This window comes from Staurois parvus, unplaced genomic scaffold (assembly GCF_062004578.1).
Source record: "Staurois parvus isolate SC_StPar_1 unplaced genomic scaffold, SC_StPar_1.0 ptg000635l, whole genome shotgun sequence".
NCBI classification, from domain to species: domain Eukaryota; kingdom Metazoa; phylum Chordata; class Amphibia; order Anura; family Ranidae; genus Staurois; species Staurois parvus.
Genome location: NW_028318431.1, coordinates 4,039,231 through 4,061,554, shown reverse-complemented (window position 1 = coordinate 4,061,554; position 22,324 = coordinate 4,039,231). Strand labels below are relative to the sequence as shown.

Here is a 22,324-nt window from a genome sequence, read left to right as displayed (position 1 = left end):
ACACAAAACTGCAGTGTTTGCAGAATCAGGCCTGATCTCTGTTAGCACTTGCAGGTTAATTTTTTTGCAGCAGTTCAAGCAGTCCCTGACTCGTGTGAGTCGCACTAGATACCTATAAATCTAGTGACCAAAATGTCCTACGAAAGGTACTCTAGTGAAGAGGCCTACAGGATTCTGAGCATGTGAGATGAGAGCAAACTGGAAGCCTCACTGACAGAATCGGGGTCAGTATACGAACCTGTAGACAGCAGCGGCACCCTGACAGATAGCTCAGACGATGAAGTAGAGGTCCCTGCTAAGGTCAGGCATACCTGGCCCGTTCCCAGGTTGTTGAGGTGGTACAATTGCATGATGATTCTCATATGCAGCAGAGTGCCACTACTAGTGCCACTCTACCGAACTGGCAAGCACCAGTGGTCTAGTACATACCAGCACTGCAGTATCACTTGGTGAAGTGGTGAGTCCCATAAGTGCAGTACAAGCTGGTGCAGTGACTAGCACAAGTAGTGCCCTGCAGCCACCAAGAATTCGAACACAGGCCTGTAGAGTCCATAGTGTCCTTCTGGATGTGCTTGCAAATCCTGATGGCAGCCCACAAATTCTGCAGCACCCGTACTTCCCCCATTCACTGCCCAACCCGGAATTCAGGTTAACCAGAATTTAACTACTCCTCTTGATTTTTTGGAGCTTTTTTTCATGGAAGATCTGTATGCATTGATTGTGGATCAAAGCAATTTAAATGCACAACAATTTATTGCCATCAACCCAAATTCAAACCTTTCCAGACCATGTGCATGGAAACCTATTACGAGTTCCGAATTTAAAGGTTTTTTTGTGTCTAACCCTCAACATGGGCATTACTAAAAAAAAAGAATTTCGGTTGTATTGGTCCACAGACCTGATTCATTATATGTCTGTGTTCTCTGCTGCCATGGCCAGGCATAGATAAGAAAATATAATGCGATTTATGCATTTCAACAACAATACACTCTCGTCCTCGGGGTGACCCTGAATTTGACCAGTTCCACAAAATTCGGCCCCTCGTAAATCACCTTAACCGAAAATTTGCAGATGTCTATACTCCCCAGCAAAACATCTGTGTTGATGAGTCCCTCATTAGTTTTTCTGGCCGCCTTGCATCCAGACAATTTCTCCACAGCTAGCATGCCAGATATGGAGTCAAGATGTGTAAGACCTGTGAGAGGGCAACAGGCTATACATGTAATTTTCAGATTTACAAGGGAAAAGGTCACGTGGATCCCCCCGGATGCCAAGACTACATGGGGAGCAGTGGCAAGATAGTTTGGGACTTGGTGTCATCCTTTTTCCATATGGGGTACCACTTATACATGGACAAATTTTATTCAAGCATACCACTATTTAGACATTTGTACATTCTTGGAATTGGCGTATGTGGCACCATGTGACCTAATCGCGAGGCTTCCGCCAACGGTTTGTAAATACCTGTCTTAAAAAGGGGGAAAAAGCCTGCTTGGGAAATTATGAATTGCTCACAGTGAAGTGGAAGGAAAAACGGGATAGTTTCATCCTGTCTTCCATTCACGCAGACACAACCATCCAAATTTTCACGGCAGCTGGTGTTGTTGAGAAGCCCCTCTCTGTCCACAACTATAACCTTAACATGGGAGGGGTGGACTTCAACTACGAGATGATGAAGCCATACTTAGTTTCCCGTAAAGCCAGATGCTGGTACAAAAAAGTGTTTTTTTATTTATTTCAGTTTGCTCTATATAATGCTTTTGTGCTTTACAAAGCAACTGGACATAGTGCTTGCTTCCCCTAAAATTCCAGGAAGAGATCATCACATCCCTTTTGTATCCAGAAGGTGCTATGGCCCAATCCCCTAACCCAGATGCAGTTATCCGGCTGCATAAGAAGCATTTTCCCAATGCCATGCTTGGTACCCCAACCCAAAGGACACCCCAAAAAAGATGTGTCTGTAGCAGACATGGAATTAGGCGTGACACCCGCTTTTTTTGTCCACCCTGTCCTGCCCAACCTGTTCTCTGCCTCAAGGACTGCTTCCGTCGCTACCACACACTAGTGGACTATTAGTACAGGGTACAGCATGTCACAGTCTAGGGTACACATTTATACAGGGTCTTGAAATTGGTTAGGTAGTCAGGAAACTGGCATTTTGAGAGACCCTAACATCTGGAAGTTTAAAAAAGTAAACAAAAAAACCCCCCATAAAAAGTAAAAAAAAAAAAATTTACAAAAAATAGTTGCCGTTTTTATTGTTGTCGAGTTACAGTTTTACTGTTTTATAGAGATACTGTTTTATTGTTAATCGTTGCTGTTTTATTTGCAGGAATGCCATTCAGCTGCAGCACCGTTCTGTTTATTCTGACAGTAACAGGGACTTGCTCTCAGAATATACATAAGTACAGTGGGGCAAAAAAGTATTTAGTCAGCCACCAATTGTGCAAGTTCTCCCACTTAAAAAGATGAGAGAGGCCTGTAATTGGCATCATAGGTAGACCTCAACTATGAGAGATAAAATGAGAAAAACAAATCCAGACAATCACATTGGCTGATTTGGAAAGAATTTATTTGCAAATTATGGTGGAAAATAAGTATTTGGTCACCTACAAACAAGCAAGATTTCTGGCTCTCACAGACCTGTACCTTCTTCTTTAAGAGGCTCCTCTGTCCTGCACTCATTACCTGTATCAATGGCACCTGTTTGAACTTGTTATCAGTATAAAAGACACCTGTCCACAACCTCAAACAGTCACACTCCAAACTCCACTATGGTGAAGACCGAAGAGCTGTCGAAGGACACCAGAATCAAAATTGTAGACCTGCACCAGACTGGGAAGACTGAATCTGCAATAGGCAAGCAGCTTGGTGTGAACAAATCAACTGTGGGAGCAATAATAAGAAAATGGAAGACATACAAGACCACTGATAATCTCCCTCGATCTGGGGCTCCACGCAAGATCTCACCCCGTGGGGTCAAAATGATCACAAGAATGGTGAGCAAAAATCCCAGGACCACACGGGGGGGACCTAGTGAATGATCTGCAGAGAGCTGGGACCAACGTAACAAAGGCTACCATCAGTAACACACTACGCGGCCAGGGACTCAGATCCTGCAGTGCCAGATGTGTCCCCCTGCTTAAGCCAGTACATGTCCGAGCCCGTCTGAAGTTTTCTAGAGAGCATTTGGATGATCCAGAAGTGGACTGGGAGAATGTCATATGGTCAGATGAAACCAAAATAGAACTGTTTGGTAGAAACACAACTCGTCGTGTTTGGAGGAGAGAGAATGCTGAGTTGCATCCAAAGAACACCATACCTGCTGTGAAGCATGGAGGTGGCAACATCATGCTTTGGGGCTGTTTCTCCGCAAAGGGACCAGGACGACTGATCCATGTACAGGACAGAATGAATGGGGCCATGTATCGTGAGATTTTGAGTGCAAACCTCCTTCCATCAGCAGGGGCATTGAAGATGAAACGTGGCTGGGTCTTCCAACATGACAATGATCCCAAACATACCACCCGGGCAATGAAGGAGTGGCTTTGTAAGAAGCATTTCAAGGTCCTGGAGTGGCCTAGCCAGTCTCCAGATCTCAACCCCATAGAAAACCTTTGGAGGGAGTTGAAAGTCCGTTTTGCCCAGCGACAGCCCCAAAACATCACTGCTCTAGAGGAGATCTGCATGGAGGAATGGGCCAACATACCAGCAACAGTGTGTGCCAACCTTGTGAAGATTTACAGGAAACGTTTGACCTCTGTCATTGCCAACAAAGGATATACAGTTGCAAGAAAAAGTATGTGAACCCCTTGGGATTATGTGGAGTTTTTTGCATGAATTGGGCATAAAATGTGCTCTGAACGTCATCTAAGTCACAACAATAGAAGAACACAGTCTGCTGAACATAATACCACACAAACATTAGATGTTGCCATGGTTTAATTGCACATAACATGTAAACATTCACAGTGCAGGGAGGAAAAAGTATGTGAACCTTTGGATTTAATAACTGGTTGACCCTCCTTTGGCAGCAATAACCTCAACCAAACGTTTCCTGTAGTTGCAGATCAAACCTGCACAACGATCTGGAATAATTTTGGACCACTCCTCTTCACAAAACTGTTTCAGTGTAGCAATATTCTTGGGATGTCTGGTGTGCATCGCTCTCTTAAGGTCATGCCACAGCATTTCAATCGGGTTGAGGTCAGGACTCTGACTGGGCCACTCCAGAAGGAGTATTCTGTGCTGTTGCAGCCATTGTTTTGTTGAATTACTTGTATGCTTTGGGTCATTGTCCTGTTGCATCACCCATCCCCTGCGGAGCTTCAGTTGGCGGACAGATGGTTGTACGATTTCCTGCAAAATGTCTTGATAAACTCTGGAATTCATTTTCCCATCAATGACAACAATCCGTCCAGGCCCTGAGGCAGCCCCAAACCATGATGCTCCCTCCGCCATGTTTTACAGTGGGGATGAGGTTTTGATGTTGGTGTGCTGTGCCTTTTTTTCTCCACACATAGTGTTGTGTGTTCTTCCCAAACAACTCAATCTTGGTTTCATCTGTCCACAGTATATTTTGCCAGTAGTGCTGTGGAACATCCAGGTGCTCTTTTGCAAACTTCAAACATGCTGCAATATTCTTTTTGGACAGCAATGGCTTCCTCCGTGGTGTCCTCCCATGTACTCCATTCTTGTTTAATGTTTTCCTTATTGTAGATGTGTCAACAAAAATGTTAGCATGTGCCAGAGATTTCTGTAGGTCTTTAGCTGACACTCTGGGATTCTTCTTTACCTCATGCAGCATTCTGCGCTGTGCTCTTGCAGTCATTTTTACAGGACGACCACGCCTAGGGAGAGTAGCAACAGTGCTAAACTTTCTCCATTTGTAGACAGTCTGTCTTACCATGGACACATGAACATCAAGGCTTTTGGAGATACTTTTGTAACCCTTTCCAGCTTCATGCAAGTCAACAATTCTTGATCGTAGGTCTTCTGAGAGCTCTTTTCTGCAAGGCATGGTTCACATCAGACAGTGCTTCTTGGAACCCGTAAACCCAAAACAGGTGTGTGTTTTTTAAGGGCAGGACAGCTGTCAGCAACACATCCAATATCATCACACTGATTGGAGTCAAGGTTGGCTCACTCCTGGCTCCAATTAGCTCTGGGAGAAGTCATTAAGCTAGGGCCTCACATACTTTTTCCTCCCTGCACTGTGAATGTTTACATGTTATGTGCAATTAAACCATGGCAACATCTAATGTTTGTGTAGTATTATTATGTTCAGCAGACTGTGTTCTTCTATTGTTGTGACTTAGATGACGTTCAGAGCACATTTTATGCCCAATTCTTGCAAAACTCCACATAATCCCAAGGGGTTCACATACTTTTTCTTGCAACTGTATAACAAAGTATTGAGATGAACTTTTGATATTGACCAAATACTTATTTTCCACCATAATTTGCAAATTCTTTCTAAATCAGCCAATGTGATTGTCTGGATTTTTTTTCTCATTTTGTCTCTCATAGTTGAGGTCTACCTATGATGCCAATTACAGGCCTCTCATCTTTTTAAGTAGGAGAACTTGCACAATTGGTGGCTGACTAAATACTTTTTTGCCCCACTGTAGGTGTGTGAAGCGCTGTTGGATAAGATTTTCTATCCGCAGTTAAAAAAAAGAGCATAAATGCCCAAGCATGGGGGCCTGGGGTGGCCAGTGGGTGGATGGCCCCTATGCTTTGACATATATTTTTAAAATATTTTTTTTGGCAGAGATTTCTCCATCTACATTGATCGATGTGAATAGAGGAATCTGTTAGGTTTGAACGACAAAAAAAGGACATTTCATGTGTGCCCAGCATTAGAAGTGAGCGGTTGAAGGGCGGTATATTCTATTGGTGGGCATACCACACACCTTTTCTGGCAGATATTTCTTCTCTTTTTTTTCATTCAGCCCACAGGCTGCATAAAAAAAAAGAACATAGTATATATACCCAACGAGGACCAGGTGGCGTACTGGTACATCACTGGACTTTGAGCGGTTATACCAGGATGATGCCTGCAGCTGCAAAAAAAAAAAACAAAAACAATAAACCCAGAGGTGATCAAATACCACCAAACAAAAGCTCTATTTGTGTGAAAAAAGGACATAAATTTCAACCAGTATTGCATGACCGCGCAATTGTCCGTTGATCAGCTCCATATAGCAAGAAATGGCGTAAATTCCAATATCTAAATCTAACCTAAATTTATGACGAAATTTGAGTTTATTGGATATTTTTTTATAACAGAAATGAGAAAGTATTGTCTTTTTTTTTTCTCAAAATTGTCAGTCTTCTTTTGTGTATAGTGCAAAAAATTAAAAACGCACAGGCAATCTAATACCACCGAAAGAAAGCTTTGTTTGTGGGAAAAAAAGACGTAAATTTAATTTGGGTGCAGCGTTACCGCACAATTGTCAGTTAAATTAATGCAGCGCCGTATTGCAAACAATGGCTTGGTCAGGAAGGGGGATAAATCCTCTGGAGGGCAAGTGGTTAATCACAATCACTAAAATCACATTTTTTATTTACCAGATCACTGTTATTCCCACTCTCCCGTTCAGGTGTGACCAGCCAACTGTCAGGGATCTCCTCGATCCCTGCCGCGATGGTCCTGGCGCAGGCGCACTGCTCCGCCCTGTACACGGGCACTAGGTCCGGGCCGGCCGCGGCGTTCGAGTTCGCGCATGCGCAGTAGAAGCCGCGGCCGCCCGCTGGGCACCAATGGCAGCGCAGGGCGGGATATTTAAAGGTCCCTGAGCTGTCATTTCTTTGCCTTCTGGTCTTACCTGCTTCCTGTGATTCTGTACCTGTGCCTAGTAAGTTTTTTGACCCGGATTGTTTATTGACCTGCTGATTTCTCCTGCCCAGACCCTTGCTTGCCTGACCTCTCTCCCTGGATGCCCCTCATTAGATCTGACCTCCTGTTGCTGACCTGGCGTGTGACCCGACGATTCTCTGCCTGCTCCCTTGTACCTTACCGTCCTCTACCTTACCGACTCGGCCTGTCTGACTACGCACTTGCTCAGCCATCCATCCATCCATCCCATTGGGGTCACCCGACCTCCTCACATCTGGCTCTCCCTGGTTGGAGCCCCTGGCGAACACCCCTACCACTGACAGGTGTGCCCAGTAGAGGCGACCTGGTCTCGGGGTACTACAAGTCCATCCCCACCATCAGGGGCCCTGGTGAACAAGTACCCTGGGGCTTAGACTCCGCGCTCTGGGCACGCCTGACCAGTGGAGTGCTAGTGGTGCCGCTCGGCGGTCCCTCACAGTACCAGAAGGCCATGACTGAGCCTCGAGGAGGACTCTCCCCGTTGGACAAGGTTTGCAGGCACCTGGCTACCCTGACGCAAGCAGTAAACACATTACAGGACAGATGTCTGCAGATCGAGAATCGGTTTCAGGCCTGCACCATATCTGTTCCTGTTTCACAGGCCCCGGCTCCTGCACCACCGGTCGCAGCAGCCCACGAGCCGGCTCCTGGGCCTTCCACATCACTCCCTATGGCGGAACCCCGAGTACCCTTACCCGAGCGCTTCCATGGGGATCGCACACGCTTTCGGTCATTCCGTGACTCCTGTCTGCTCTATTTTGAACTGCAGCCACGGACCTTTTTGACACAATCGGTGAAAGTGGGGTTTGTTGTCTCCCTGTTGCAGGGTGAACCCCAAGACTGGGCCCACCGACTAAGGGGAAACAATGATCCTCACCTGGTTACGGTCGACAGCTTCTTTAACGCCATGGCCATCTTATATGATGACCCACAACGGGCGGCCTCGGCCGAGGCCACGTTATACGCACTCCGACAAGGTCGGCGGGCGGCTGAGGAATACGCCTCTGACTTTAGGCGCTGGATGGGTGACACTCGTTGGAACGAGTTCGCACTTTTGCACCAGTTTCGTATGGGCCTTTCTGAGGCTCTGAAAGACGAGCTCGCCCGGGTGGAGGTGCCCGAGACATTAGAGGACTTGATTGTACTCACCATTAAAATTGACCGTAGGCTACGGGAGCGCAGATTGGAGAGGTCTGGTCTGGGTCGCGGAAATCCCTGGGGGTCTTTTCAGGGATCCGGTCAACATACTAGGCCAAGCATCCAGAACCTGCCGTTTGAAGATGCTCCCGAACCCATGCAGCTAGGCCTGGCACGGCCTAAACTATCGCCTGAGGAACGCCAGCGCAGACGCTCCCAGAATCTGTGTCTGTACTGCGGCGAAGCTGGTCACATGGTGCGTTCCTGCCCGCAGAAACTGAGTAAGTTCACCTCATCTTCTTTATCTGTTGGCAATATGAATCCGTCCCAGTACTTAGTTGTTCCCCTCTCCTTTCAGCTTTCAGAAAGGACCGTGGAGGTGACGGCCATAGTTGATTCGGGGGCATGCAGCTGTTTTGTGGATATCAATTTTGCTCACCAGCAGGGTATCCCCCTCCGCCCAAAGGAGAAGGGGTTTCACATCTTTTTGGCTGATGGTTCCCGGATAAAATCAGGAGTAGTTAACCAGGAGACCCCTTCCATTGTGACTTCCATTGCCGGTCAGCACCGGGAACTCCTCCGCCTGGATGCTATTGCATCACCCCTTTTCCCAGTCATTCTGGGGCTCCCTTGGTTGCGGGCCCATAACCCCCAAATTGACTGGGAAACTGGGGTTGTCTCGTTCCCTTCCCCATATTGTCGGGAACTGTGTCGAACTTCGGGCCCGGAGGTCCCCCAGGTCCTCCTGTGCTCTGAAGGGGATGACAGTCTAAAACAAGTGATTCCTGCAGCCTATCATAAGTTTCTTGATGTGTTCAGTGAACGGGGAGCAGATGCTCTACCCCCCCACCGCCCATGTGACTGTCCTATTGATCTGTTGCCCGGTTCTGAAATTCCTTTCGGGCGAATTTTTCCCCTTTCTGAGCTAGAATTAGGGGCCCTGAAGGACTATATTGAGGACAGCCTCCGAAAGGGATTCATCCGTCCCTCCACTTCCCCAGCAGGTGCAGGGATCTTCTTTGTAGAAAAGAAGGACAAGACTTTGAGGCCATGTATTGACTATCGGGAGCTGAATAGGGTCACCATTAAAAATCGTTACCCGTTACCACTGGTACCTGAATTATTCCAGAGCTTAAAAGCTGCAGTAGTATTTACCAAGCTGGACTTAAGGGGAGCCTACAATTTGGTTCGCATAAGGGAGGGGGATGAGTGGAAGACGGCCTTCCGCACCCGTTTCGGCCATTTTGAATACCTGGTCATGCCTTTCGGGTTGTGCAATGCGCCAGCCACCTTCCAACACTTTGTAAACGACATCTTTAGGGACTTCCTGGACATCTTTGTCATTATCTACTTAGACGACATTTTGATTTTCTCATCCTCCCTGGGGGAGCACAGGGTACATGTAACAAAGGTGTTGGGGCGGTTGCGGCAGCACGGGTTGTACGCTAAAGCAGAGAAATGCTGCTTTGAACAGGCTAGCGTTACATTTCTGGGTCTGATTATCTCCACCACGGGGGTCGCAATGGACCCTCAGAAGGTCTCTGCGATCCTAGATTGGCCTGAACCCACGGACAGGAAAAGCGTCCAACGTTTTATTGGGTTCGCAAATTTCTACCGGAAGTTCATCAAGAACTTCTCGGGTCTGGTCTCCCCCATCACTCGGTTAACTAAGCTTGGGACGCGATTCAGATGGACGCCCGAGGCACAGGAAGCTTTTGAAGCACTAAAAAGGTTATTTACCTCGGCACCCATTCTGGGTCATCCCGACGCCTCCCTGCCCTACATCTTAGAAGTAGATGCATCAGAAAACGCGGTTGGCTCCATCCTTTCCCAGCGGAAGGGCGCCAAGGAATTACTTCACCCAGTAGCATTCTTCTCACGGAAACTTACCCCTGCGGAGAGGAACTACGACATTGGGGATCGCGAACTACTGGCTATCAAAACCGCTTTAGAAGAATGGAGGTACCTGCTGGAAGGTGCCTCCCATCCCATCCTGATATTCACGGACCACAAGAACCTGGAATATCTGAGGACGGCCAAACGTCTACGCCCACGACAAGCAAGATGGGCATTGTTTTTCTCGAGGTTCCAGTTCCACATCACATACAGGCCCGGCTCGAAAAACACGAAGCCTGACGCGTTGTCGTGCATGTGCGAGGACACCAAGGAGATCCCAGTACCCGACACTATTCTTCCTGCAGGAAATTTCTTGGCCCTCCAGACGAACCTTCGCTCCGAGATCCTGAGAGCGTCCACAGCGATGTCTACCTCCGATGGGGCCCCCCTCCAGAACAAGGAGGGACTCCTATGGAGGGAGGACCGGATTGTGGTGCCGGAGGATGCCCGAACCTTAGTCTAGGGACATTGTCATGACCATCCACTGGCAGGACATTTTGGGTCGGTCAAGACCCTGGAACTTCTCCGACGTTCCTTCTGGTGGCCGGACATGGCCAAGGATTGTAAGAACTACGTGGGCTCCTGTGCCATCTGCCAGCGGAACAAGCCTTCAAGAAATAAGGCGTGGGGCCTGCTACGTCCATTGCCCATCCCTGAACGGCCCTGGCAGAAAATCTCTATGGACTTCATAGTCGAGCTTCCACCTTCACTGGACCACACAGCAATTCTCGTGGTCGTGGACCGCTTATCCAAGATGGCCCATTTCATCCCTTTACGGAAGACTCCATCAGCAGCCGAGACGGCGCAAGTCTTTATTCGAGAGATAGTTAGACTGCATGGGGTTCCCGAAGACATCGTCTCGGACCGAGGGGTGCAGTTTACCTCGCGGTTTTGGAGGGCGTTGTGCAAAGCCCTGGATATCAAGCTGTCCCTTTCCTCGGCATTTCACCCTCAGACCAATGGTCAGACCGAAAGGACCAATCAGACCCTGGAGCAATACCTGCGATGCTACACATCATTCTCTCAGGACGACTGGGTGCCACTTCTCCCTTTGGCAGAATTCGCGTACAACAACGCTTGCCATTCAGCAACTGGGCAGTCCCCGTTCTTCGCCAACTATGGGTTTCATCCTGTCTTCCTCCCGGACTTAGTCCCGGAATGCCCGATTCCAGCGACACAGGATGCACTGACCTTCTTCACCTCCAACAATAAGAAACTACAGGAAGCCATCCGTCAAGCCCAAGAAGACTATAAGAGGGCTTTTAATAGGAAGCGAAGAGGGGACCTGGTGTTGCAGCCCGGAGAGAAGGTTTGGCTGGCTACGTCAAACTTGAAGATGCTCTGCCCGTCAAAAAAGTTGGGACCTAAGTTTATAGGCCCTTTTTGCATCAAACGGATGGTCAATGAAGTGGCCTATGAACTTGTTCTCCCTGAGACATTCAAGATCCACCCTGTCTTCCACGTGTCCCTGTTGAAGCCAGTAGCCCCTGATGCCTTCCCGGAACGGGAATCCAGGCCCCCGGAGGCCGTAACGGTTGAAGAGGAAGAAGAATTCGAGGTGGAGAGATCGGGTGGGCATCCGGAGGTTGCCCGTAGGGGGGGGGGCAATGTCAGGGATCTCCTCGATCCCTGCCGCGATGGTCCCGGCGCAGGCGCACTGCTCCGCCCTGTACACGGGCACTAGGTCCGGGCCGGCCGCGGCGTTCGAGTTCGCGCATGCGCAGAAGAAGCCGCGGCCGCCCGCTGGGCACCAATGGCAGCGCAGGGCGGGATATTTAAAGGTCCCTGAGCTGTCATTTCTTTGCCTTCTGGTCTTACCTGCTTCCTGTGATCCTGTACCTGTGCCTAGTAAGTTTTTTGACCCGGATTGTTTATTGACCTGCTGATTTCTCCTGCCCAGACCCTTGCTTGCCTGACCTCTCTCCCTGGATGCCCCTCATTAGATCTGACCTCCTGTTGCTGACCTGGCGTGTGACCCGACGATTCTCTGCCTGCTCCCTTGTACCTTACCGTCCTCTACCTTACCGACTCGGCCTGTCTGACTACGCACTTGCTCAGCCATCCATCCATCCATCCCATCGGGGTCACCCGACCTCCTCACATCTGGCTCTCCCTGGTTGGAGCCCCTGGCGAACACCCCTACCACTGACAGGTGTGCCCAGTAGAGGCGACCTGGTCTCGGGGTACTACAAGTCCATCCCCACCATCAGGGGCCCTGGTGAACAAGTACCCTGGGGCTTAGACTCCGCGCTCTGGGCACGCCTGACCAGTGGAGTGCTAGTGGTGCCGCCCGGCGGTCCCTCACACCAACAGAGCTCTGAAACAGTGTTGCTTACTTCACTATGTCAGGGTATTTGCAGCCATCCCTTGAATTCCCAAAACAAGGACTGTGGACAATTTAAACAAAAAAACAACAGGCCAAGGAAGTGCATGCCCTAGTAGTGCAATAAACTTTTTCAATAGGCAAAGATAAAATGACACATAATGCACTCTCATTCTCCCAGAATGTCGCCAAATTCATCACACAGCTTTGAGAATCCACTAAATGTGATCCACTCAGCTAAAGGCTCCCCTCCCTGTGTCTATGTATTAGGAGGGATAGAGAAGAGCGGGGAGCCAACCACAATAGCAGCTTGTGTATGGCAGCCACAGGGGTGTCGGAGGACCGCTGGACTGGCAGTCTTTCAATAGAACGGTGTGCACTTGAAGGATGCTGTGTGAGTTGCCAAAGGTTTGAAGTTGTATACCACATCAAATGACTCTGCTGGCCATAGGTTGACCATGCCTGGTCAAGTACCATTCAAGTAAAAGGGTATTCTTTCCACTGACCTCCAATGGCAACTCACTAGGCATAATTTTTGTGCAGGGGTTCCTGGAAATTATTTCAAGGGCTCCTCCAGGGTGAAAAATTTGAGAAAAGCTTAACACAGAAAACATCTCATGGTGATTATCCACCATGCTACCATATATACCACAGATGATTTAAAAGGTCAGCACACACAGTGCATGCATTTTAGTAATTTGCAGATACTGAGGGAGTTAATCACTCACCAATTTCTCTTTCCACTTGGAGATTCCAGTGGCGAGATGTCCCTTCCTCTTCTCTACTCACCTCAGAATCTGCCCCAATGATGAATTCTCCATGATATGAAATAAAAAAAAATTCTAACACGGAGTGAGATTTTCTTGCATTGGTAATATCCAGTGAGCAGAACTAAAAACTCAACTGTTCTCTGTCCAACAGATTCTGATCAGTGAAAGCCATTGGGTGCTTTTATTGCATATTTACTGGTGTGAACCAGAAACCTTTATGTAATATTTAACTGATTATACTGTATAAAATGTTTAAAATAGCAAGAACATATTTTTAGCTTTTGTTTTCATTGGTGCTTCTCAGTTCTAAATTTATAATATTTATTGTAATATTTTAGAAGCTGCACTTGGATGTAAACACATAAACTATACGGTATGTTTAAAACTTGAGTGTGTTTTTGCTTAGGACCGAGATTTACCAAGACTAATTAGAGGCCGAGTTCATAGAGTCATGGGGAACTATGATAAAGAAAAAAACCTGCTCAAGTGTGTTTCTGTGAGGCCTGCATCAACAGCAGAGCTACAAACCTTTACAGAGTTTGTCACAGCTTCCAGTAATGAAATGGAGCAATACATCAGGAAAATGAATAAAAAGTAGACTTAATTTGGATATGTTTAACCTGAATGTTAATGAAATAACTTTATTTTGTCTGTAAAATTTGCATTTTACATTGATATTTCATATCACAAGAGTTCAATGTGTATAAATTGTATACCCTTTAGTAATGCTTCATTAATAGCATAATGTCAATTTTTGGAGAAATAAATATATGATCCATTATATAAGCTTAGCTGTTCTTGAGTCTATATAATTATTTTACAGTATATATAGGAAATCTGTATTATCTCCAGCAGCTTTTTTTTGTTTTCTTTTTTTGTGCCGGGCCGCAGCTACAGGCAAAGTGACGTACGGGTACGTTGCTCTGGCTGTACTAACACAGGGGGGCACTGCGCGCCCGAGCAGGCGCACAGCGCTCCTCACCCGTGACTGCTGTGTCCGGCGGACACAGCAAAATGAAGATCCAAGGTGACTATGCGATCACATGATCACAATGTACACAAAGCTGTTGTGAATCAATCTAATTCATAACAGCTCTGCTTCTCTTCCTAGTGAGCTGTGATTGGCCTACAGCTGTCACATGATACATGAGGCCAATCACAGCACCCTGTACCATGTGACCAGCTCCAGCCAATCACAGATCACTATCTTGAGCTGTCGAAAACCTAACCCATTCATGACAGGTCATGAATGAGTTAGGTTCATGCTAGCAAGCTTTGCATTGCTGGAGAAATGATCTTTATTTCTCCTGCAAAGCAAACTGTAAAACAAAAATCACCCCCCCCCCACAGTAGTAAAAGTGTTACAAATAAATACATAAAAAATACCCTATTGAGAAATTTAAAAAAAAAAAGTTTCTAAGGGTTTTTTTCTTTAGCTACTTGCCAACCGCTTACCCGCATTTTGTGGGCGAGCAGCAGCTCTGAGCAAAGCATATTCCGTTTCCTATTTCGGGGTGTGAACGCTCCTGCACCCCCTGCTGCCCCCCCCCTCCCCGTTGGAGAGAAGAGAGAACACGGCACCAAGTAAAACCACTACATTTTACACACACACGTTAGATTATCATATTTAACCCTTTGATCGCCCCTATTAACCCTTTGATCGGCCCGTCACCCAGCCAGCGTCATTAGTACAGTGTCAGTATATAGAATTTTTCACTGATCTACTGATGCCATTAGCGACATCAGATAGCGTCAGGGTCAGTTAGCGCCCCTACCAGCCAGGGTCAGGTAGCGTTAGATTGCCTGCACACTAACTCATGCTATAGGTTGTTGATCACCGCTATTACTAGTATAGTGTTTGTACGGATCAATATAATGATCATGAATAGAACTATACTAGTGTCTGCTTTGTATAGTGTCCCCAAAAACGCAGTGTTAGCAGGATCGGCCCCATGGACCCAGCAATGTACTGGTACATCACTGGACTTTGAGTGGTTGTACCGGAATGATGCCTGCAGCTACAGGCATCATCCTGGTATCATTTTCTTCAGCTGGTGGTTAGCTTTCATGTAAAAGCAATCCTAGCAGTCAATTAGCTGCTGAATTGTTTTTAAAAACAGCAAGAAGAGACATTCCCCCCCCCCCCCGCCGCCCTCCACAGTTTTCTTGGGCTCTCCTGTCCCACAGGGGAATCCGAGAATGCATACATGGGATGAGTTGGCGCAAAATTAGATGTCAATAATTATGTCCCCATAGTCCCACGGGGGGGGTGAAAGGTAAAAAGGGGCACGATGGAGAGGATGGGAACAAGGGCCACTTGGTAGATCCAGTAAGAAGACCACGGAGGACCATGAAACGGTTAGTACCTCAAGGCAGCCTCCAAAGTAGAGCAGAAGCAGATCTCCAATGTCACATGTAAAAGAGGAATGAAATAAGGCACCACTGAGTGCAGACCGTTAATATTTTAATTGTAAACAATGGTGTAAATGAACACTCACATTTTAAAAGATAGATTAAGGCACATCTGTAGTCCAGTGCAATGGTATCTGTCTGGGAATGGTTAGCATGTGCTGCAGGTGATTGGCGTCCAGTTCCTAGGTCCATAGCCCGGCTGTGAGAAGATGGGACCAGAAAACCGCTGTGTACTGTGGTGGAACGCATGTGGAGCGCAGTGTGACCGTGTCACCAGAAGTGACGCAACAACGTTTTAGAGCATGCGCACTGACCAGAGGGCGCGCTCCTTTATCAAGCTGGTTGAATTGGAGGATGTGCTGGTATTTATTTTCTGAGGGACGGATGGACCCCCCAAAAGACTAAGAACAATTAGTACAATTGGATAAACATGTGGGACAAGGATTACATAAACACCATCTAGTGGTTAAATGGATAACTGCAATGAACACATACTATGTTAACATGATATATAGATATAAAATCTACAGACAAATAAACTCACAAACAATATAGTTTAAAACAGGAGTTGTATAAGAATGATAAATAGAATATGGATTGGGTAAGAGGAAATACTTATTGCCTCTAGAACGATTTACAGGATGTTAAGAACATGTGTTTAATGTTAATACTGAAATCATAAAAAATGTTAAGGAATGATTGGAGTAAGATAAAATTACCTAGGGTGATATTATAGAATAAAAATTGAGTGGTGTATGATAAATAGCATACGGAGGCATATACATATAAATGAACCCATACATATACATATGCTGATGCATATACATGCAATGCACGGAATCATATAAGCACAAGTGTTTTACTTGCTTTTTAAAAGAGACCACACACCACCCCAGATATAGATCTCCACCCCACCAGCTGTAAGAAATGAGAGAAAAATTATGTTAAAAAATAGTGTACATGTGGAGTGCGCATGCGCGTCTGGCGATGACGGACATGTCTCCCTGAGGCTTCTCCGCACCGCAGGGAAGACAGCCATCCCAGCCCGCGATCCTGGCCTTCACAGCAGCGCAATCAGCCGCAGCAGCTTTGCCAACACCCCTGCCACACACCAGCATGGTCAGGGGAGCATCCAGGCACCAAGCGCCGCCGATGGGTAAGCCGATCAAGGAGGCCCTGGCTTGGGCCTCCACAAAGATGGCCACTGCACCCAAGCACAGCAGCAAGCCAGCACCAGCTTCCCAGTACGCAGCCCTGCACGTCCGAGGGTGAGTCTGATGCTGACACAGGGACCCCCATGCATGCCTCATCACCTGACCTCTCAACCTCTGACCTGCTACCTTGCTTTGAGAAAATACTGCATAAGACCCTAAAGCAGACCTTTGACCGCATTACCGATAAGCTGTCCAAGGAGATTCGCAAGTTAGGGCAACGCACTGCTGACCTGGCGCAAAGGGTGGATGACCTTGACACCTCACTTCAAACACTAGGAGACGAACTTGACCTTTTGCGCGACAAAAATTCCATGTTACAGTCGCGCTTGGAGGACTTTGAAAATCGGGCTAGGCACTCCAACGTGCGAATTCGAGTCGATAGTAGATGTCCAATCCACTGTTACCGCGTTATTCCAGGAGCTCGCTCCCGCTATACCCATTGAACGCCTAGAATTGGATAGGGTTCACAGGGTGCTGGCTCCAAAACGCACTGACGCATTTTTTTCGCTCAAAAGAACAACTTCTGCAAGAAGCCCGCAGCACGGACTCTCGTGTTCTAGGGTCATACCTACCAGCTATTTCAAGACCTTTGTCCCAGCACCATTACCAAATGAAGGGCCATGAAACCGCATCTACTGGTGCTTCAACAACAAGGTATACCCTACAAATGGTGTTTATCCTTCGCAGTGCGTTTTCGGTACCAAGCCCGTGACCACACCTGCAAGACCACGGACGAACTCCAGGAAACATTGCGGAGCCTTCAGTTGCACCCTCCCTCGACACCATCAGAAACCTCCAGGTGATGATCCGTATTGTGCTCTCCCCAGAAGTCTCATCCGCCACATATCTCCAACGGTCATCTCAACACCCACAAACGTGGGCGCTTCTCCTCGACTGCTCCATCTCCACAGGACTCTATGGACTGAGCCCTGTCAGCCATCCTTCACTCTCAAGCCTGCATTCAATGCAGTGTACCCCCTCCACTTTTGTAGTTGACACCTGACTGCGGACGCCACGAACTTGTATCCTTATATTAGCCCCCAGGGCTCATGCTGTTATGCTGATACTTTGACTCTTTTTTCCTTAGTATTTAAGGGTTCGCTGTGCCTTAAACCCCACTTACAGGTTCAATTCTGATTGTATATGCCTTGTTATGGTTTTGCCTATATTTTTTGTATGGGGTTCCTGGGTCAGGCGGCACGGAAGATTCGTTCCTGTAATTCTGTTGTCTTTTTTTCCTGGACGTCCTTGGCCGCTTGCCCCTGGGATCTCCTGACCCTTTGTGTGTCTTAATTTTTATGTCTTAACCTTGATGTTTCTGCTCCCCCCAGGATCACACCATTACATTTATGTTTATATGCTGTCCTCCCCACGGCCTGCGTATCTGTGCACTCGCCACTAGCCCCCTTGGTGTTGCTTTTTTTGACACCACTCAGGCTATACCTGCTCCCCGGACCACCTGACTCCAGGGTGCTCCTGGGGACCACTTCTGGGCCCAATTCAGGCCTCCTGCACCCCTCCTATGTTATCTCCCCTTAGCCTGTTCCCCCCCCCCCCTCTGCAACTCCGCGTCTTTGACTACTACCTTCTCACATTCAGCGTCTTACAACTTGATTTCCTAATTCTCTCTGCTTTGGTACCACTCTACAATCTGAATCGATACTTGTTCTTCCCATGGGTTCCCTAAACATTCTCACCCTGAATGTGCAGGGTCTTAATATACCACAGAAGTGCAACAAAGCATTCCGCTCCTTTGCCTCGCACAAAGCCCATATAGTCTGCCTCCAGGAGATGCACTTCACTCCCACCTCCATTCCCAAATTCTTTGGCCCTCGCTACCCACAGGTCTACGTGGCCTCTGCAGCTATCAAGTGTAGAGGGGTCCTTATAGCTTTTCACCGAACGACGCCTTTCAAATTGCACACTGAGATTAAAGATCCTGAAGGTTGCTATCTCATACTATCTGGACTTTAAGGTCACCATTGCCACATATTATGCCCCAAACCAGGGTCCCTTGCCATTTCTTTCCCATCTGCTCTCAGTTATTGATTTCCATAAACGGGGCACTCTACTAGTCTGCGGGGACTCGAATTGCACGATATACCCCTTCTTAGATAAATCCGCTCAACACCCCCCCCCCCTTCGCCCACATCTAAACAAACACTCCAATCCACTCTACAGCAATATTCTTTGATAGATACACGGAGGGAACTCAATCCGGTCAAACGCCAATATACCTTCTACTCCCACCCTCATAAGACCATATCTTTATGACTGCTAGTTCTTCGCCTCGAGTGCTGAACTCTGATATCCTCCCAATTCCTTGGTCGGACCATTGCTCTGTGTTTACATCCATTGCCTCTTTGGCCCCTTCCCTCCCGGATCCCTCCTGGAATTATCAATGAGAGCCTTTTAACGAACCCATCGCTTTGCGCAGAAATAGAAACAGCGCTTAAGGAGTACCTATCTTTTAACCACAATTCGGAAACCTCCCCTCTCCTTCTTTGGGAAGCCCACAAACCCGTGCTTTGTGGATTTTGCATCAGTAAAACTTCCTTCCTAAACAGGGAGAGGAGACAAACACGCCTTCTTCTCGAACAAACTTACGACCAATCACACCGAGCCTTTCTAGCCACCCCTTCCGCTGCCAATCGTGAAACCGTAAAACAATCCAGGTTAGCCCTCGATCTACTCCTCACGGACCAAGCCGAGCTTTCCCTCCGCAGGTCTCGACACAAATTTTATACAAAAGCCAACAAACCTGGCACTTCCCTACCACTCTCCATCCGTAGGCTAGACCAGATTATTAAACCCATTCGCCTACTTACTTCGTCTGACCACCTCACAAGTAACCCAGAACAGATCCTACTAACCTTCCACAAGCATCTCTCACATCTTTATTCTACTTCCACACCCTTTGACTCTTCCCAGGCCGATACCCTTTTTGCCTCTCTCCCGTTCCTGAAGCTTTACGAAAACCATCTACGTACACTAGAACGACCCATCACCACAGTTGAAACATTAAACGCTATTAAACTCCTAAAACCACGTAAGCATCCAGGCCCTGACGGCTTCTCTGCTACATACTACAAAAAATTTGCTCACCTTCTCACACCAGTTCTTACAAGCGTGTTCAATGCCATACTGTCAGGCCATACCTTCAACTCCGATACACTACAGGCTAACATCTCGATGATTCCTAAACTGAATACAGGCGACACGCAGTGGTCCAATTTCAGGCCAATATCCCTTCTCAACATCGATATCAAGCTATTAGACAAAATCCTAGCGACGCGCCTCAACACGTGTATTGGATCCCTAATCCATAACGACCAGGTAGGCTTTATACCGACTCGACAGGCTGGGGACAATGTCCGGCGGGCAACCCTTCTGGCCCACATAGCTAAATCCTGCAAGATTCCCACCTGTTTCCTGTCTCTGGACATACGCAAGGCCTTTGACACAGTCTCATGGCCGTACCTGCAATACATTCTGTGACGTTGGGGCTTTAGTCCTCATTTTTTAACCTGGATTTTCTCTCTCTACCAAGAACCTTCGGCCAGAATCAAATACTTAGGTCATCGGTCTGCCCGGTTTCCAATTTTACGAGGCACTAGGCAGGGTTGCCCCCTATCCCCTCTGCTTTTCGCCCTGGCTATAGAGCCGTTAGCCCTTCTGATTAGGACCAATTCGGATGTCCGTGGTCTTGAGATTGGAGGCACTTGTCATAAACTATGTTTATTTGCGGATGACGTCCTACTTTTTCTCACCTCTCCCTTGACCTCAACTCCTACTCTTCTCTGATTACTCAATAGGTTCTGCTCTCTTTCAGGTCTCCACATAAATCCCCAGAAGTCACTGGCGCTTAATATTTCACTCCCCCCTAGCGAACTAACCCAATTGAAGCAGATTCTCCCGTTCTCGTGGTCACAAGGCTCCATTCCCTTCTTGGGTATAAAACTTACTCCAAACATTCCGGATCTTTATTCTGCCAACTACATCCCAATTTTAGCTCAACTAACAGCACTCATGTCTAAATGGTCCTCCCTTCCACTAGCTTGGCTAGGCAGAATAGCAGTCGTGAAAATGTCCATCCTCCCCAAAATTCTATATCTCTTCAGAGTTCTCCCAATTCCAATACCCGCTCATTATCTGCGTACTTTACAATGCCGCATTTTCTCCTATGTCTGGGGCAAGGTCAGCCCACGCGTCCCCTTTTCCACCCTCTATCTCCCTAAGCTCAATGGCGGACTCAGTCTCCCAGATATTAGTAAATATTACCAGGCGGCGCACATAGCTCAGTTGCCGAAATACCATGCCACCTACAAAACCCCGCAGTGGGTTATCCTAGAATCGATAGAGTGCGACCCCCTATCTACAGCTAATCTACTCTGGTTGAGACCTATAGATCGCTGTTCGGTCATTAACCCCGTCACTTCTCATTTTTTGCATGTTTGGGATAAGCTAAAATCCCGTTACCTCCTCCAGTCACCACATAATCCCCTCCTTTCCTATCTCCGAAACCCAGCCTTTCCCCCAGCTTGGCCCTCACCACACGCCTTTAGCCGCTGGTTTTCAGCTGATCTTATCGGAACCCATCACTTCATGCTTAGGAACAAATTTAGATCCTTTGCCTCGATATGTGAAACTCATGAACTTCCACCTTCTGAAATATTCTGTTACCTACAATTGAAGCATTTCTACACCCCGTACACCGCGGTCGCTAACCCAACACCCGCCATGTCCCCCTTTGAACGCGCTTGTCATAATTATCCTCATAGACATGGCCTCATATCATACCTGTACTCTCTCTTCATGACCCCGCCCGCAGCACCGCTACCTTCCTACACACAGAAATGGGAAACTGACCTTGGCCGGCAGATTGACCCCTCGGACTGGGACCGCATTTGGTCTACTACCAATGAGTTGTCACAAAATATCGTGGCATTGGAGACCAACTACAAGGTCCTGACCTGCTAGTACTTAGTCCTAGCAAGAATAGCTAAGTACACCCCCAACTATCCTTTGGCATGCTTCAGAGGGTGCGTAGACCTGGGCTCTTTCCCCCATATATGGTGGGAATGTCCAACTGTTCGAGTTTTCTGGACGGAAGTTTTTAAAATACTCTCTCTACTAAGTGCGAAAACCCTCCACCCTAGCCCACTAATAGCGTTGCTTAACCTGATATCACAAAGATACAATTTAAACAATTTAAATAATGGAAATCTCCCTCGCTAAACGTCACAGTGGTTCAAAATAGGGTAACCCAGACTATGATTCACGCTAAAGTAGAAGCCACAATCTTAGATACCATCCCTAAATTTAGGATGATTTGGGACCCCTGGGTAGAACACTTTCTTCCGTCTAACTTTGATGATTCTCTCCTCACTCCATAACAAGCACTTCAAGCTGCACTGGTACCATCCCCCACAACCCTTACGTTTCCTTTTCTTACCCGTGGAGTCGCATACCTTCCCCTATTCTTCCTCCCCCCTCACTTCCCTCACTTATTAGTTTCTACTTGTTACTGTTCTTGACGTTCAATACTGTATCCCTGGAATAATTCATTGTATGAGAAATGTATATCTTATCTGTCTCATCTATTCTACCCTTTCCAGTGAAAATAATAAAATATTTGAACAAGAAAAAAAAAAATATATGACTATCTGTATCTGTTGGAAATATGATCTTA

The 22,324-nt window shown here is 47.2% G+C and overlaps 1 protein-coding gene across 1 annotated transcript in view; it reads left to right on the top strand.

Annotated features, from left to right (window-relative positions):
* Positions 1 to 13,716, top strand: part of SPATA22 (spermatogenesis associated 22) — a 45,721-nt gene extending 32,005 nt beyond the window's left edge. The window contains exon 8 of the mRNA XM_089693691.1: positions 13,413 to 13,716. Coding sequence (XP_089549817.1) covers positions 13,413 to 13,604 — 192 coding nt within the window. The 3' untranslated portion in view covers positions 13,605 to 13,716. The remainder of the gene's footprint in view (positions 1 to 13,412) is intronic.
* Positions 13,717 to 22,324: the final 8,608 nt, after the last annotated feature.